The sequence below is a fragment of the Mizuhopecten yessoensis genome, unplaced genomic scaffold (genome assembly GCF_002113885.1).
Source record: "Mizuhopecten yessoensis strain PY_sf001 unplaced genomic scaffold, ASM211388v2 scaffold11065_1, whole genome shotgun sequence".
NCBI classification, from domain to species: domain Eukaryota; kingdom Metazoa; phylum Mollusca; class Bivalvia; order Pectinida; family Pectinidae; genus Mizuhopecten; species Mizuhopecten yessoensis.
The window spans coordinates 66,686-82,805 of record NW_018408861.1 but is presented as its reverse complement, the minus strand read 5'-3'; the positions used below and the strand labels follow the sequence as shown (position 1 = coordinate 82,805).

The 16,120-nt window shown below is 38.3% G+C and overlaps 1 protein-coding gene across 6 annotated transcripts in view; it reads left to right on the top strand.

Moving 5' to 3' along the window:
• Positions 1-16,120, top strand: part of LOC110465227 (golgin subfamily A member 4-like) — an 88,467-nt gene that overhangs the window by 11,823 nt on the left and 60,524 nt on the right. Inside the window, exon 1 of one of the 6 annotated variants that reach the window (XM_021520908.1) lies at positions 13,466-13,612. The exons of the other annotated variants lie outside the window; for them this stretch is intronic. Coding sequence (XP_021376583.1) covers positions 13,598-13,612 — 15 coding nt within the window. The 5' untranslated portion in view covers positions 13,466-13,597. Of the gene's footprint in view, positions 1-13,465; positions 13,613-16,120 lie in introns of those variants that run through there. 6 annotated transcript variants of the gene reach the window in all.

Genomic DNA, 16,120 nt, shown 5'->3' with positions numbered 1-16,120 from the left:
ACAGATATAGATTGCGGTTCATTGTGCCACATACATATTGTACAAGTTCGTTTCTGCATGTCTGGTACCATCAAACAGCTGTACCTACCAGGGGTATACAGGCAACCTTTGTGTCTGGTACCATCAAACAGCTGTACCTACCAGGGGTATACAGGCAACTTTTGTGTCTGGTACCGTCAAACAGCTGTACCTACCAGGGGTATACAGGCAACTTTTGTGTCTGGTACCGTCAAACAGCTGTACCTACCAGGGGTATACAGGCAACTTTTGTGTCTGGTACCGTCAAACAGCTGTACCTACCAGGGGTATACAGGCAACTTTTGTGTCTGGTACCGTCAAACAGCTGTACCTACCAGGGGTATACAGGCAACTTTTGTGTCTGGTACCGTCAAACAGCTGTACCTACCAGGGGTATACAGGCAACTTTTGTGTCTGGTACCGTCAAACAGCTGTACCTACCAGGGGTATACAGGCAACTTTTGTGTCTGGTACCGTCAAACAGCTGTACCTACCAGGGGTATACAGGCAACTTTTGTGTCTGGTACCGTCAAACAGCTGTACCTACCAGGGGTATACAGGCAACTTTTGTGTCTGGTACCGTCAAACAGCTGTACCTACCAGGGGTATACAGGCAACTTTTGTGTCTGGTACCGTCAAACAGCTGTACCTACCAGGGGTATACAGGCAACTTTTGTGTCTGGTACCGTCAAACAGCTGTACCTACCAGGGGTATACAGGCAACTTTTGTGTCTGGTACCGTCAAACAGCTGTACCTACCAGGGGTATACAGGCAACTTTTGTGTCTGGTACCATCAAACAGCTGTACCTACCAGGGGTATACAGGCAACTTTTGTGTCTGGTACCATCAAACAGCTGTACCTACCAGGGGTATACAGGCAACTTTTGTGTCTGGTACCATCAAACAGCTGTACCTACCAGGGGTATACAGGCAACTTTTGTGTCTGGTACCATCAAACAGCTGTACCTACCAGGGGTATACAGGCAACTTTTGTGTCTGGTACCATCAAACAGCTGTACCTACCAGGGGTATACAGGCAACTTTTGTGGAATGGCCTTTGATGTAATTGTAATTAGTAAAATAAATTAATTTTACAGGATAATGTCATTAATGAAGGTGATATTGTTTTAGGATCACACTCATATCTCTCTATTGGAAATTTGATGCTATATTGATTTTACTTCAGGATTATAATGATACCTAGAATGTTTGCAAGCTGTTACAACAAAGTGTATAGCTGTAACATGAGATCACATGCATGATGGCAGAGTGTTCAGTTAATGATACTTTTTTCTACGTCTTTTGAATTGTAAATAAAGTTTTAAATAAGGTGAAGTAAGTTTTGAATAGAAAAGATTTTTTTGTATAATGAGATCAATAGTAGTGTATAATTTACTTAATGTACACAGATTTTAATGACTTTTTAGCCCAGATTTTTTCTATCTAGAAATACACGTCAATTTCCTTCAGGTCATATTTGCAAAAGTAATATCGTTTGAACATAAAATGTGTTTGACTGCAATAACACATGAGTTCTTCCCTTGTAAATGATAGGTAATAACGATTCTATCTGTAAAACCTGGCAGCGAATCATGAAAAAAATCTTAATGGAAAACACTAGCGAGAGAAAAAAACACTACCTTGAACAGTGTATTTATTTGGAGATGGATTATTTCCAATTATGAGTTATGAAGATGTAAAAGATTTGAATTAATATCTATACAATGTATAAGTCTCTACTCTGGTCAATGTTTAAGTTTTCACCTTGAATCGTACCTTTAATTGAGGTGTTATAATTAGAAGTGTCCTTGTAATACCTCACAACTTTAATGTTGGAGCTTGTTGTTACAACGATTCCCTTGTATATCTAGGTATGTAGTAGCAGTTACCAGCAATACCTTTAGAAATACTCATCCCATCACTGAATAGAGCTATCTTTATGAGCATTCATCATTATAAACCAAAGTGTTCTTAGAAAATGTCAATATGTGTAGTCCACAAGCTTTGAGAAAAAAGGAGCATTTCGTTTTTTGCTGTGAGTTTGAAGTTTGGGAAGGCATTGTTTAGTACGTTTACTACAGCACTGTTATCAATTTGGTGTCATGTATATTGATAAAAAATGGGAATGTCTTCACTTCATATTCTGACCCTAATTGACTACTTGGTCATGTCACCTGTGGCCAGCACGCATCCACTGTATGGAAACTTATCCTACAAGTGTCCCCTAATCTAGAGCATTGTTGACTCAGATAACCAGGGGACCTCCTGGTATTGTTCTTGATTTAGAAGCTATTTTTCTCCCAGAATTCTCTCTCACAGGGTCACTGTAAACAGTATCACTGGTTAGCTTGTTTCAGCTACTAGTATCTGTCAAAGTAAAACTAGTCAGATCATGGAGAACTGCATAAACTGCATGTGATGGAGTTGAAAGCAATTACCATAAAATAAACATTGTTAAAATGTTTTAAGTAATAACATGAAAATTTTCATTCGAAAAGGAAAGACGAACTATTCATTGAGAATAAACATTTGAATAAGAAGTTCCTGTTGTAAACAGTCGTACAGAACCGATTATCTATAAAAGTGGGCCAGTACAGGGTGTCATTTACACTGTATAGAATTTAGACCACAAAGAAATTATCTCAACTTTTATATGTGAAGAATATTCATTTCTAGCCCACAGAAAATTGTAAATATAGCGAGCATAGGATATGTACAGTGTATGTATCGGTATTCCATTTCAAAAGATTTCAAAAATTAAATTGTTTTGTGGGTAAAATCTGAGAAGTCTCATCCTTTTAGAGGCACTATAGAGATGATTCCCTATAACACACCTAGGCCTTTTCAGAGGAAATCGTTCATCAAGATGATCTTATACCTAGGTATGTGGTGATCTAATTAAATACGTGTGCAAGATTTGATTGTGAAACATATATGTACTGATGTGTCATGATATAAAAATCTTTCAATGGTAAGTAAGGTCGCCTTCAATTTTATGAAATGTGGAATATAAGATTTTGTCTGCATTATATGAATCAGTGTTACATAAATTTTAATTGAATTTGAGATTTGAGGATTTCATGTAAATATATTTCACCCCTGCCAATTACGACCACAGGTCATTTCTTTCAATCATGGTCCAATCAAACATTGACGCTACTGCTCATGAATAGTAAGTTTCCTGTCATTACTAAGTAGAACAAAATGGGAATACTGTAGAAGGATTATGTGTATTGAAATTAGGAGGATACTGTTCATTTTACTTCATTTTGGGACAATGAAGTATCCTTAGACTAGGAGAAGCTGCTAATATTTGTCTGTAAAACTAGGCAAAACAATACGGAGTGACTAGAAATTGTCATTTAGTATGTGTGTAAATGTTATACATTGTTTCTAACAAGTTATTGCTTTTCCAGTGCCCTCGACCTTGTATTATATTCATAAGAATTAATGAATTGCATGCATCAGGAAAATAACTGGAGAGTACACGGTTAACTCCCTTGTCAAAATTACGTGGAGCCACTCCAGCTCTACAGTGACCCCATTTATCAGTAGTCAGGATATTAATTTTGATGTGTAGTTATATAACATGTCTTTCCTGTAGAATTTTGGTATAATTAGTAAGGTGTCATTTTATCTGTATGTATACCAACTACAAATGTACCTGTTACATGTATATAGAAGGGAGGTAATCCAGTAATGCCCTTTAACTACAAAAAGGCAGGCAATTTATGAAATAGAAAAAAAGTGCATATAGATGACATATCTATTCGTAGTTGTTAGCTGTATCTTTTTAAACTTGAACTTGGCGAACTTACTTTATTGGTGTTCAAATGTTGAAAGTGGTGAATTTACTTAATGGAGAACCCTGTCATCATGACACTCTTGAGATTAATGTCCATTTTTACGAGACAAATGATTACAGAAAATTATTTGAAAGATTTTAAATAAAAATAAAATGTACCAATTGGCATGATCACACAATAGATGTGCTGGTGATTTATTGTCAGAAATTTAAAAGCGCAACTTGATGAGAAAATTGTGGTAGAACTCGCTGAGATATGCATCCAATTTTGGCAACCATCATACCAAACATTATCCCAACCAAGATGCATGACAAGGATATTGTCACTACTTCAGGTTTATGACAAGTCGTAAAAACATTGATGTATGTGTGCTGGCCTGGTTAGGCTAGTAAAGTGAAGGTCTTACCTGTAGCAACCAGTAGTAGATACATATTTACTACAGGATATTTTAATATAAGTGAGGTATGTTTTTAAACAAACTAAATGATTAGATGCATCTGTCTCATCCACAACAGAGAGGTTGGGTGGTATAGATACCACAACAGAGAGGTTGGGTTGTATAGATACCACAACAGAGAGGTTGGGTGGTAAAGATTCCACAACAGAGAGGTTGGAGGGTAAAGATACCACAACAGAGAGTTCGGGGGGATAGATACCACAACAGAGAGGTTGGGGGGAAAAGATACCACAACAGAGAGGTCGGGAGGTATAGATACCACAACAGAGAGGTTGGGTTGTATAGATACCACAACAGAGAGGATGGGGGGTAAAGATACCACAACAGAGAGGTTGGGGGGTAAAGATACCACAACAGAGAGGTCGGGTGGGAAAGATACCACAACAGAGAGGTCGGGTGGTATAGATACCACAACAGATAGGTTGGGGGGTATAGATACCACAACAGAGACGTTGGGTGGTAAAGATACCACAACAGACAGGTTGGGGGGTAAAGATACCACAACAGAGGGGTCGGGGGTAAAGATACCACAACAGATAGGTTGGGGGGTATAGATACCACAACAAAGAGGTTGGGGGTAAAGATACCAAAACAGAGAGGATACCACAACAGAGAAACAGAGAGGTTGGGTGGTATCGATACCACAACAGAGAGGTTGGCGGGTAAAGATACCACAACAGAGAGTTCGGGGGTATAGATACCCCAACAGAGAGGTTGGGGGGTAAAGATCCCACAACAGAGAGGTCGGGTGGCATGGATACCAAAACAGATAGGTTGGGTGGTATAGATACCACAACCGAGAGGTTGGGTGGTATAGATCCCACAACAGAGAGGTTGGGGGGGAAAGATACCACAACAGAGAGGATACCACAACAGAGAAACAGAGAGGTTGGGTGGTATGGATACCACAACAGAGAGGTTGAGTGGTAAAGATACCACAACAGACAGGTTGGGGGGTAAAGATACCTCAACAGAGAGGTCGGGGGTAAAGATACTACAACAGAGAGGTTGGGTGGTAAAGATACCACAACAGAGAGGTCGGGGGTAAAGATACCACAACAGAGAGGATATCACAACAGAGAGGTTGGGGGTATAGATACCACAACAGAGAGGTTGGGGGTAAAGATACCACAACAGAGAGGATACCACAACAGAGAGGTTGGGTGGTATAGATACCACAACAGAGAGGTTGGGTGGTATAGATACAACAACAGAGAGGTCGGGTGGTATGGATACCACAACAGATAGGTTGGGTGGTATAGATACCACAACAGATAGGTTGGGTGGAATAGATACCACAACAGAGAGGTTGGGTGGTATGGATACCACAACAGAGAGGTCGGGTGGTAAAGATACCACAACAGAGAGGTTGGGTGGAAAAGATACCACAACAGAGAGGTCGGGTGGTAAAGATACCACAACAGAGAGGGTGGGTGGTATAGATACCACAACAGAGAGGTTGCGTGGTATGGATACCACAACAGAGAGGTCGGGTGGTAAAGATCCCACAACAGAGAGGTTGGGTGGTATAGATACCGCAACAGAGAGGTTGGGTGGTATAGATACCACAACAGATAGGTTGGGTGGTATAGATACCACAACAGATAGGTTGGGGGGTATAGATACCACAACAGAGAGGTCGGGGGGAAAGATACCACAACAGATAGGTTGGGTGGTAAAGATACCACAACAGATAGGTTGGGTGGTAAAGATACCACAACAGATAGGTTGGGTGGTATAGATACCACAACAGAGAGGTTGTGTGGTAAAGATACCACAACAGAGAGGTTGGGTGGAATAGATACCACAACAGAGAGGTTGGGTGGTAAAGGTACCACAACAGAGAGGTTGGGTGGTAAAGATACCACAACAGAGAGGTTGGGTGGTATAGATACCACAACAGATAGGTTGGGTGGTATAGATCATTTGGCATTGATTGCCTTATACCTTTAGCACATAGTATATTTAATGTGATGTTTCTATATTTATCATGCATACTTTAAGGATATCATGCCCTCATTGGACCCTTTTATTTGCTTAATAAAATGTTCAATATTGAATAACACAACCCCACAAGTTGATATATGTAATCACTTTCTCTCATACATTTTTTTTTTTGTATATTACGTAGTATTTTGCACTTGTATAGTTTATAAATGTCTTGAAATGTTTTGTTACTAAGAAGCTGCTGTATTTAGCCAATCAATAGGCTACAGGTCTTAGAAAAAATAAGTGAAAAGGTTGTTGTTAGTTTTAGTTTGCAGGAGTGCTAGAACACAACATTTGTGTAGGACGCGCAAGTATTAACTCATTCACCTCTGAAGACACATTTGAACTCTTCCAATTCAAAGGTTGGAATAGTTCATTATGAAATTTCAGGGGTGAGTGAGTACCGGTAAATGGCAATTCAAGGGTCAGAGAGGTCAAGGTTGATGGAATAAAGTACCTATGTTATGATTTTAAAGTAAATAAATTAATCATGAAATTTGGAACCAAAATTACTGTAAATGCTTGATTTAACAGTAAATGTTGCACAGAATATATTTGTAGATGGACAACTCCTTAACTAATAAATAATGCATACTTTCTGTAAAGATTTAGAAATGGTTCTACAGGTTTTAGATTTACATATTGAGGACATTATTATTGTGGTCTTCAACAGAATACAGAAAGTTATGGGTTAGGTAAGCTCGGGAGACTCATCTATCTTGTTGGACGAGGATGTACGCAATGTCACCCCAATACGGTTTTACAGATTTGGCCTCTAGATAAATCGTATACAAACGAGAATGCACTGGAGATCCCCGTTCAGGGAGATAGGAAATGCAGATACAACTGGTCTATCAAAAGGAGGCCAAATGGCTCATCATTTTGTGAAAAGTAACATTAAAACTGGGAGATATTTGTTTGAATTTTGTGGTATTTATAACTTGGTCATTGTGTTTGTCTTGACAGGCAGAACACATGATAATTTTCATGCTGAATGATAATTATTGCAGCGCATTTACGATTATAATTTAAATATTTAAAAATCAATCCCTTTTTATTATCTGGACCAAAATTAGCATTTTGTACGAGGTAACATTAGAAGTAATTTTCTATCATAGAAAAAAAGATAATTCTACAGAGGAAATTATTTGTCACTTTTTCTACAAACTTTGGTATAAGTACCTCCAACCTGTTACACCTGAGAGGGAAACCTTACTCAGGGGGAGGGGTAATAGCTTACATGTCTGTCTATAAACCTATCTCTATCACCGCCCTGATTGTCCTGGAGAGCTAGCTCCTCACACTAATTGGCTTCTGTATACAATCTGTACATAGTGTGCTAATGCTTGCCACATGGTAGGTATATAAACCAAGATCTACACAGCTGATGAGCAAAAATCTCAGTTACTGGGGCTATTGTAAAATGACCTGCCAGAGAGGATTATTTGGGCCAGTAGAGCAATGTTTTGTAGTTATTGCATGTGTATATGTTTCTAACTTGAAATATGCATTGGTTTTTTTAGGATGTTTCTGTCTTGCATAAAATTGGCCTAACAGATCTTTTACATGTGTACTAAGTAGCAAACACAAACACAGTTGAGTTCTACACCTGATTCAATTTTGTTGGTCCTCTATGTCATGGCGTCAAGTAAAAAGCCTGTCCCCAAAATATCTTGTGAATGCCTGGTTATATTTGCAACATAATATGATAACATTGAGTTCTACACCTATTTGTATTAGATTTCGGTGGTTATTGGTCAAGGATAAAGGGTCAAGATTTATTACACTATTTCAGATACAGATATATAATGTGTGGCAGTTATTACCAGGATTTGAAAGGGCAGGTATAGTTTCAGGACATAAATGCCTTCTTAACCCCACTCTGTATAACCCTCAACAGTGATATAGTAGATCACTATAAATCATAATTTATCATTACAAGGTCCACTTATCCTGCTTCTGTAGGTCTTTGTGTACATTTGAGTTTTATTGTGGGTCAATCAGATTTTACTTGAACTTTTGTGTTAATGGTGACCAAGGGTGACATGGTTATCTGTCTCTGGTCTTTAAAACCCTAACCCCACTCCTAGTGGTGACGACCACAACTTAAAACTGTCAGCGATCAACCAACCATAAGAAAATGGAAATTGGAAAAGACAGTTTCCCTTTCTCTTGAATCTTTGACCTTTGTTGACCCCTACAGATGCTCTGACCCCTGTCAGTGTAAAGAGTATTTATGGGGCCAGTGGGCAGTCTTAGCTGTTAAATACATCAGATGACCCCAGGAATCCAAATTGTAGGGTCCACTTCATGGAGAACTCTACACAGAGAGTAAATGACCCTTGTGATCCTGTGTTATGTGTTGGTATAGTATGATGATCTGACCACAGGGGCCTTCACTTGAGTACACTAGGAATATTCAGGTTTTGGCTGCTGAGAGGTCCATCGGTACAATGATACAGCATAGGGAGTCTCCGTACAATGATACAGCACAGGGAGTCTCTGGGTTTGAAACTGCCATCATATGATGTAGAAGTGGAGTTACATCAGGAACAGTCAATTCTCCAGGGATCTAGTGTCCATTTCTATATAGGAAGCAATTATGGCATTGATGTGTTACAGTAATTTAGTGTATTATTTTCTTTGTGGAGATGACTATTAAACTGGGAAGAATAATAATAATTTACTTGATTTATTACAAAAAGTGCTGTTACATATGTATTGTTTCAGAAAAAATTGTATTGTAACTAGGGTTTGCTGGTACATAGGGCAACTTAGTTGTGTTACACCTCTATACAAAATAAGATAACTAAAAATGATTGTGTAGATATTGTTTATGTTGAGGCACTTCACTTGATGAAAGTGTCAATTGCCAGTGTAAAATTTATGATTTACTGCTGGTCTGGTATTATATGTTTTGTATGTGACGCATCAGAAAATAAAAAGCAGTCTGAATTGGGAAGTCAACATCCATCTTTTTACATTTTACTTGTACCAGTAAGTGTCGATCAAGGATATGTCTGAAATAAAACAGTTGAATTCTCAGCATTACTGGTTATATGACTGCTCATTTGATCAGCAGCAGCCTGAGTGTGTTATCTGTAACATCTGTTAACAGGCCAGGCACTGGTGTCATATCAGGGACAGATGTAACCCCTCCCTCCTTATCTATCCTCAGCCTACATAGAATCTCGGGACAAAGTCAAAAGGGAGTTGAACATGGGGAAAAGATTTAAAATGGTGTATTTCTTCATCCGACAACGCTATACTAGTCCAGCTGCTGCTGTTGATGACAAAACCATCTGGTTCACTGTGTTCTAGACTTGCCTAGATGGTATCCTGATCTTTTAAGCTCTTATCCAGACATGCTTTCTCATATATCAATCTTACCGTGGAATACCTACAGACTTAACATTTAGACGCCATGACATGTATCTTGGGGCTTGGGCTTTTCTGCAGATCTTACATATAAAGTCTCCCCTGTATCTGGGGGGCTGTGACTTAGAAGATGCATTGTGATTAATCTCGGTATTTCATCTCTCCAGACAGCAATGCTAGAATTGGAGATATACCTGATTTATATACACCAGTAGTTGAAATAAAAACAAACTAAAAATACAACTAGTCTTTGAATAAAATTTGATAGAGATTTATTGCAGAAATTCATCCTCATTTCCTCCTGTTCTGACTAAATGGCTCCTAGGAGATTTTTTCCTTGTGCTCAGTCTTCAAAATGGTTCTTTTCCATAATCAATGTGCCATATTAATGAGTTGTTGTAAAAACTCTGTGGTTGGTTTCTATAAATCTGTTGTACATATGTGGTAGGGTCCAGGTAGAACTGATCAACTTCCACTGCAGTTTGGTTATCTCTGATCAGAGGAAAGTCGAGAAATCTTTTAGAGTTGATACATCTATTGTTTTGTTTGTGCTGCCAATGTTTATAGTATAACCCATGGTGAGGGCGGCTCAGCTTGTGTCTGAGTGTTGACATGTAACATCCCCCAGCCTGTCTGTGGCAGCTAGGAAAGCTTGACCCCCTCTCAGCATCTGGACCAGCTCAACCTCCCCTCCCCAGTGTGGTGGGGAGCTGGAGGAGGTATCTCTATTTCCTGGTCCTCCTAGAACCAAGGATTACAGTACTCTATCAACCCCAGAATATAGGCCACACAGTATCTGTAATCTCAGATATTTACATATTTGAGGCGATGGATGTGTACTTGTACAAAATGAACTACCAGTATACATGTATATTATATCAAATCACATTGTGTGTACCATTTCCCTTCATGTTTGTGTACTTGCTTACGAAAGAAACATGTCATATCTGGATTCAGTTTCAAAGATGAAGAGTTATGATGATGTCTCATTTCAATTAATAGAATATGATGGATATGTGCATATTTTGAAAATGTTTTTCTGGACTTGGAGGTTTTGAGGGAGATTGGTGTTGATCAGGAAGGAATCTATATTGTGGTTGATCATCAAGGTGATTGATCATGGATCAGCAAAGCTGTCACCCTTGACTGATTCACCAGTGTCCATCATGCATGAGTGATAATATAATGACATAATTAGGCCATGATTGAAATGATTGGGCAATGAAGCTTTAGGCTGTGAACCCCAGCTTATGTGAAACAGGTTGGAAATTTAATGTTCACCTACGATCAGGACCTCCCAATATCGAGGTCTTGACCTAGAGAAATGCCAGGAGGCCTGTTCCAGTACTGTGTGTGATATGACAGGGGTGTATTTCCTTCCCTGCATACCAAGTATCACACATATGTTTGAATGGGGGCAGATAAAGAAACAGGTGGACTTAATCTACAGGTTTAGTGTTTGTTTAACCTGGCCTATTATGGATGCTAGATCTTTCTCCAGAAACCCCGTACAGCTAAAGGGCCACAAGATTACACATCTAGAGGATCTGACAGATACATTGCCCATCACTACATGAGATGTGATGTGTGATGTGTGATGAAAGGCATGTACATAAACCAGGGGGGGGGGGGGGGGGGTATTAAATTTATGAGCACATTGACATAGGTGTCATTTAGATCTGTATAACATACAGAGCACATTGACATAGGTGTCATTTAGATCTGTATAACATACAGTATTCATAAAGGTCGTTTTCCATTGGAGTATCATGAAAAAGCAAATTCCTCTATTGAAACACAGGCACTTTAGCCATCTGGCCAGGGGTCACAGTCCCTTCATGCATCCATTATTTTATAATACTTGTTGTTCAGTTATCAAGATCCAGTATATACATTAGTCAACAGAGCTGTTGGTACAGACTATAAAAAATGGCTATTAAAATCCTGGCTGTTTTATATATATTACTATAAGAATCCCAAGTCTGACACAGTTGAATAGAGTGCTCCCTGAGGTGTACAGTTGTTTTGTACAATATGCTGGTATATATATATATATATACCCAACACAAAATAATTATAAGTAGACATGCAATTTCTGACAATCAGGAAATGATCTCCTTAATTAATTTGTGAGCTAAACATGTCTGTTCCATCATAAATCATATTTACCTAAACATAGTAAATCACCAGAGTTTGAACAAGACTTACAGATAAAAAGTGTGTATGTTGTTCATCTTTCTCACATACTCAGTAGACAAGAAAGCCATTGGGAGGTGTTAAATAGTCATGGTTAGACTAACTGTTACATCCACAGAATCAGTCCGAGAGGATGCAGTGATACCTTGTGGCTGAAGGGTACATTATGTTTATTGTGTATTAAAAATATTGGCACCATTTGGTAGAATGTCACAAGTTGGCATGCTTTATGCCTATCAACACCGACAGTCAGCACCAGTATCCAAGATAAATACATCAAACATGCAGGAGGAAGGTGTATTGATGCGTTGTCTATCATACTTGTACTTACATACGGGACAGAAATGTTTGTAGCCTTGTTGATGTAAACAACGACATTCACCATACAAACATGCAACAACTGGCAGCCATGCTTGTTTTTCAATGGAGGGTACAATGACCTACAGATGGGAGTTTGTTGACGTTCAGTAGCTTTACATTCTGTGTAGGATTCTGGTGACTTATATGTACATTGGACCAATGTCCATGAAGTCGGTGCCAATACAAAACTACTTTTCTGGATACCTACTCATACTTTCAGACTTCATCATGCTCTGAGCAAACTTTTGTTTTTTTTTCATGGGGGAGAAAACATTTTGTGGCTGAATCTTAGGAATGGGTAAAAAAAGCAATAAATCCCCCCCAGCTTGACAAAATGAGTGTAAAAGGCCATCATAGTTTAAGCTGTTCTCTAGGCCATAATATTTGTACTTGAGGAAAAAGCATGATGCATAAGATGTGTATGTTTCTGATTGTAGCTTTACCAATCCTATTTTTGACATATTACGCTTAAAGTTTTGGACACAAGAGTCAAGCAAGCAGTGTTAAAGTCAAAATCCTTGGTTTATATGTATAGCCAAAGAAAATATGTGATGAAATATAATCTTTTCCTAGATGGTGAAACTAGAAACCAACAATATTTGTAATGTCCTACTACTATACAGTAGATATTAAATAACCACTAAACAGTTCATACAACAAATATACAGTAGATATAACTACTGCTTAGTAAATATAACACTTTACAACAAATATACAGTAGATATAACTACTGCTAAGTAAATATAACACTATACAACAAATATACAGTAGATATAACTACTGCTTAGTAAACATAACACTATACAACAAATATACAGTAGATATAACTACTGCATAGTAAATATAACACTATACAACAAATATACAGTAGATATAACTACTGCTTAGTAAATATAACACTTTACAACAAATATACAATAGATATAACTACTGCGTAGTAAATATAACACTTTACAACAAATACACAGTAGATATAACAACTGCATAGTAAATATAACACTATACAACAAATATACAGTAGATATAACTACTGCGTAGTAAATATAATACTAGGCCAAAAAAATATACAGTAGATATAACTACTGCGTAGTAAATATAATACTATGCCAAAAAAATATAGAGTAGATAAAATATACTGTTAATTGGTTTCTCTATAGACATGTAGGCACTGAAACCGTGGACAAAAAACCTCTTGCTCCTGCATGTGATTGGTGTGTTAATGTTATGAGGGACATGTGGCAACACTACTATACCAAGCATATAGACAGTTGTTGATGCACAGGAACATCCCACGGTGGCAGCAGTTGTGTTGCCTCTGGTCCCTCTGCATAAACAGTTGCAGATTGAGGGTGGCCATTGTTCCATATACATTTACAGTGGCAGAGGGTGGCCATGGATTCCACACAGGTATTGTGATCTGTTCTGTGTCACATGTTCCCTTAATCCTTCCCCCCCCCCCCCCGATATTTGCTTGTCCTCTTTTCCTTCCCGAGGGTATCGCCTGACCCGTTCCCGAGGGTATCGCCTGACCCGTTCCCGAGGGTATCACCTGTCCTCTGTGTAAACTTTCTGTGTATCAGTCTAACACTACGTTTTAAATCTTGCACTTGTAAGGCGTCTGTTTCAAGGACATTTGTCAGGCTGACGGCAAGAAAAAACATCCAAAACACTTGACATCTATCTAGTGCAAACGTTTCAAGGGGAAAGGTTTGAAATTATGTACAATGTGTGAAAGTTTCAAGTATCCTACGCGCCACGTGCTGCAATTAAACGTATCATTAACTCTGTGGTAGTTTTTTTCTTTAAAAAAAAAAAAAAAAAAATGGGAATTGTTTGGTTTGACGTATCAGTGTCACTAATTAATTGTCATCCTTTTCAGGAGATCAATCACATATCATTGAAAACAGCGACCTGGACAAGCAAAAGTCTAGGGCTGTAATTGATTTGTAGATTTCTAGTCTTAAACATCGACATGCTCTCAAAGATTCACTATTGCCTGTTGTGTGGGTGTTGCTGGTAATCGTTTCTTTTCAGGAAGCAGTCATGAACTGTCTGCCCTGTATTTTTGTAAAACCTTGTTTCCACCTTTAGTAAGTCTTGGGATTAGTTTCCAGCCTTGATAGAATACTGTTAAAAGCAAAGTAACATACACATGTACATTGTAAATTCCTATTGACTTGTTTACAGAGTTAGAGGATGCATGTACCAGAATTAACGGGCCTCCAGACTGTATCTATAGGCTATAAGTATAACACACTTCAGATGCTGGATCTGGCTCATAGGATAGAGGCATCTCGCCAGATATTAGTTAATGGTCATTCTGAGTCGGGCTGACTGCTTAATTACAGAACAACAGAGCTGCATGATCAATCTCACACATTTTGACATACTGAGAAAATTGCATCGTGTTCATAATCCCAAGATTCCTGTTCTGTGTAAGATGGATGGATAAACTAACAACAGGTGCCTATCCTCAAATGAGTCCTAGGTCTCACCCCATGATACTTGTACTGGCTGAAATTACATGTATTATGCTTTCTTGTAGAATAAAATACAAAACACAGGTGATGCTATTTCAATCACATGATGAGATATAATGTACAAAGGTGATATATTATCTACACAAGAGATATAATGTTTGGAGGGGGAGATAAATTTACACAGTGGGGATAAAAAAATGGTACACACAGAAGAGATACAATATTTACCAAAAGAGGACATTATCTGGCACATCCAAACATAACAGCTTGTTATGTTGTTATTTTCAATCAGCCTACAAAAGCAGCTGTTTATAGCTGGATCATATTAATAAGCTATTTAAAATGTTAATTATTACATATAAAATATTTTTGAATCCCCGGGCAATTAATGATGTGATATACATGAACAGATCATAGTAAGCTAATTCGTAAAAGGACCACTGTCCAGATTGCCCTCAGTCCTTAGCTGGCCATCAACATGGTCAAGGTGACTCAGGTCATTGTGACATGAGTCTGACAGATACCCTCTGATAGATCTGACCAATAGCTCTGACCAATACCTGCACCATGTAGTCTCCAGGCTACAGGTGTCAGTCACTTGTCTTGTTTGTAGTACTCTAGTGACACCTGTCTGGTGAGGGTCAGTACTTAAGTAGACCAGAATCATCCTGTTGTCTGTTCAGGTGTGATTAGATTATCTTAAATTGATGATGGCAAAAGCTAGAATAGCTGTACCAGTGTGACTAGATTATCTTCATTGATGATGACAAAGCTAGGATATCTGTACATGTGTGACTAGATTATCTGCACTGATGATGACAAAGCTAGGATATCTGTACAGGTGTGACTAGATTATCTTCACTGATGATGACAAAGCTATGATATCTGTACAGGTGTGACTAGATTATCTTCACTGCTGATGACAAAGCTAGGATACCAATACAGGTGTGACTAGATTATCTGCACTGATGATGACAAAGCTAGGATATCTGTACATGTGTGACTAGATTATCTGCACTGATGATGACAAAGCTAGGATATCTGTACATGTGTGACTAGATTATCTGCACTGATGATGACAAAGCTAGGATATCTGTACAGGTGTGACTAGATTATCTGCACTGATGATGACAAAGCTAGGATATCTGTACAGGTGTGACTACATTATCTTCACTGATGATGACAAAGCTAGGATATCTGTACAGGTGTATACAATATTACTGTCTTCTATGGTCCCCTTATACTAAATTAACCATTTGTTAATTGTTTTATTTCATTATGTTTTAATAATCATGAAAACATAAAAGGAAATTTTACAGTATGTTAGCAGAAAGTGGATGGCATATACGTTGACGAGAGTCGAGTTTCTGTTATGTTGAGAATATTGGGATGTAGCTGTAGTCCCACCACCTATGAAACTGCTTCTGTTGTTATC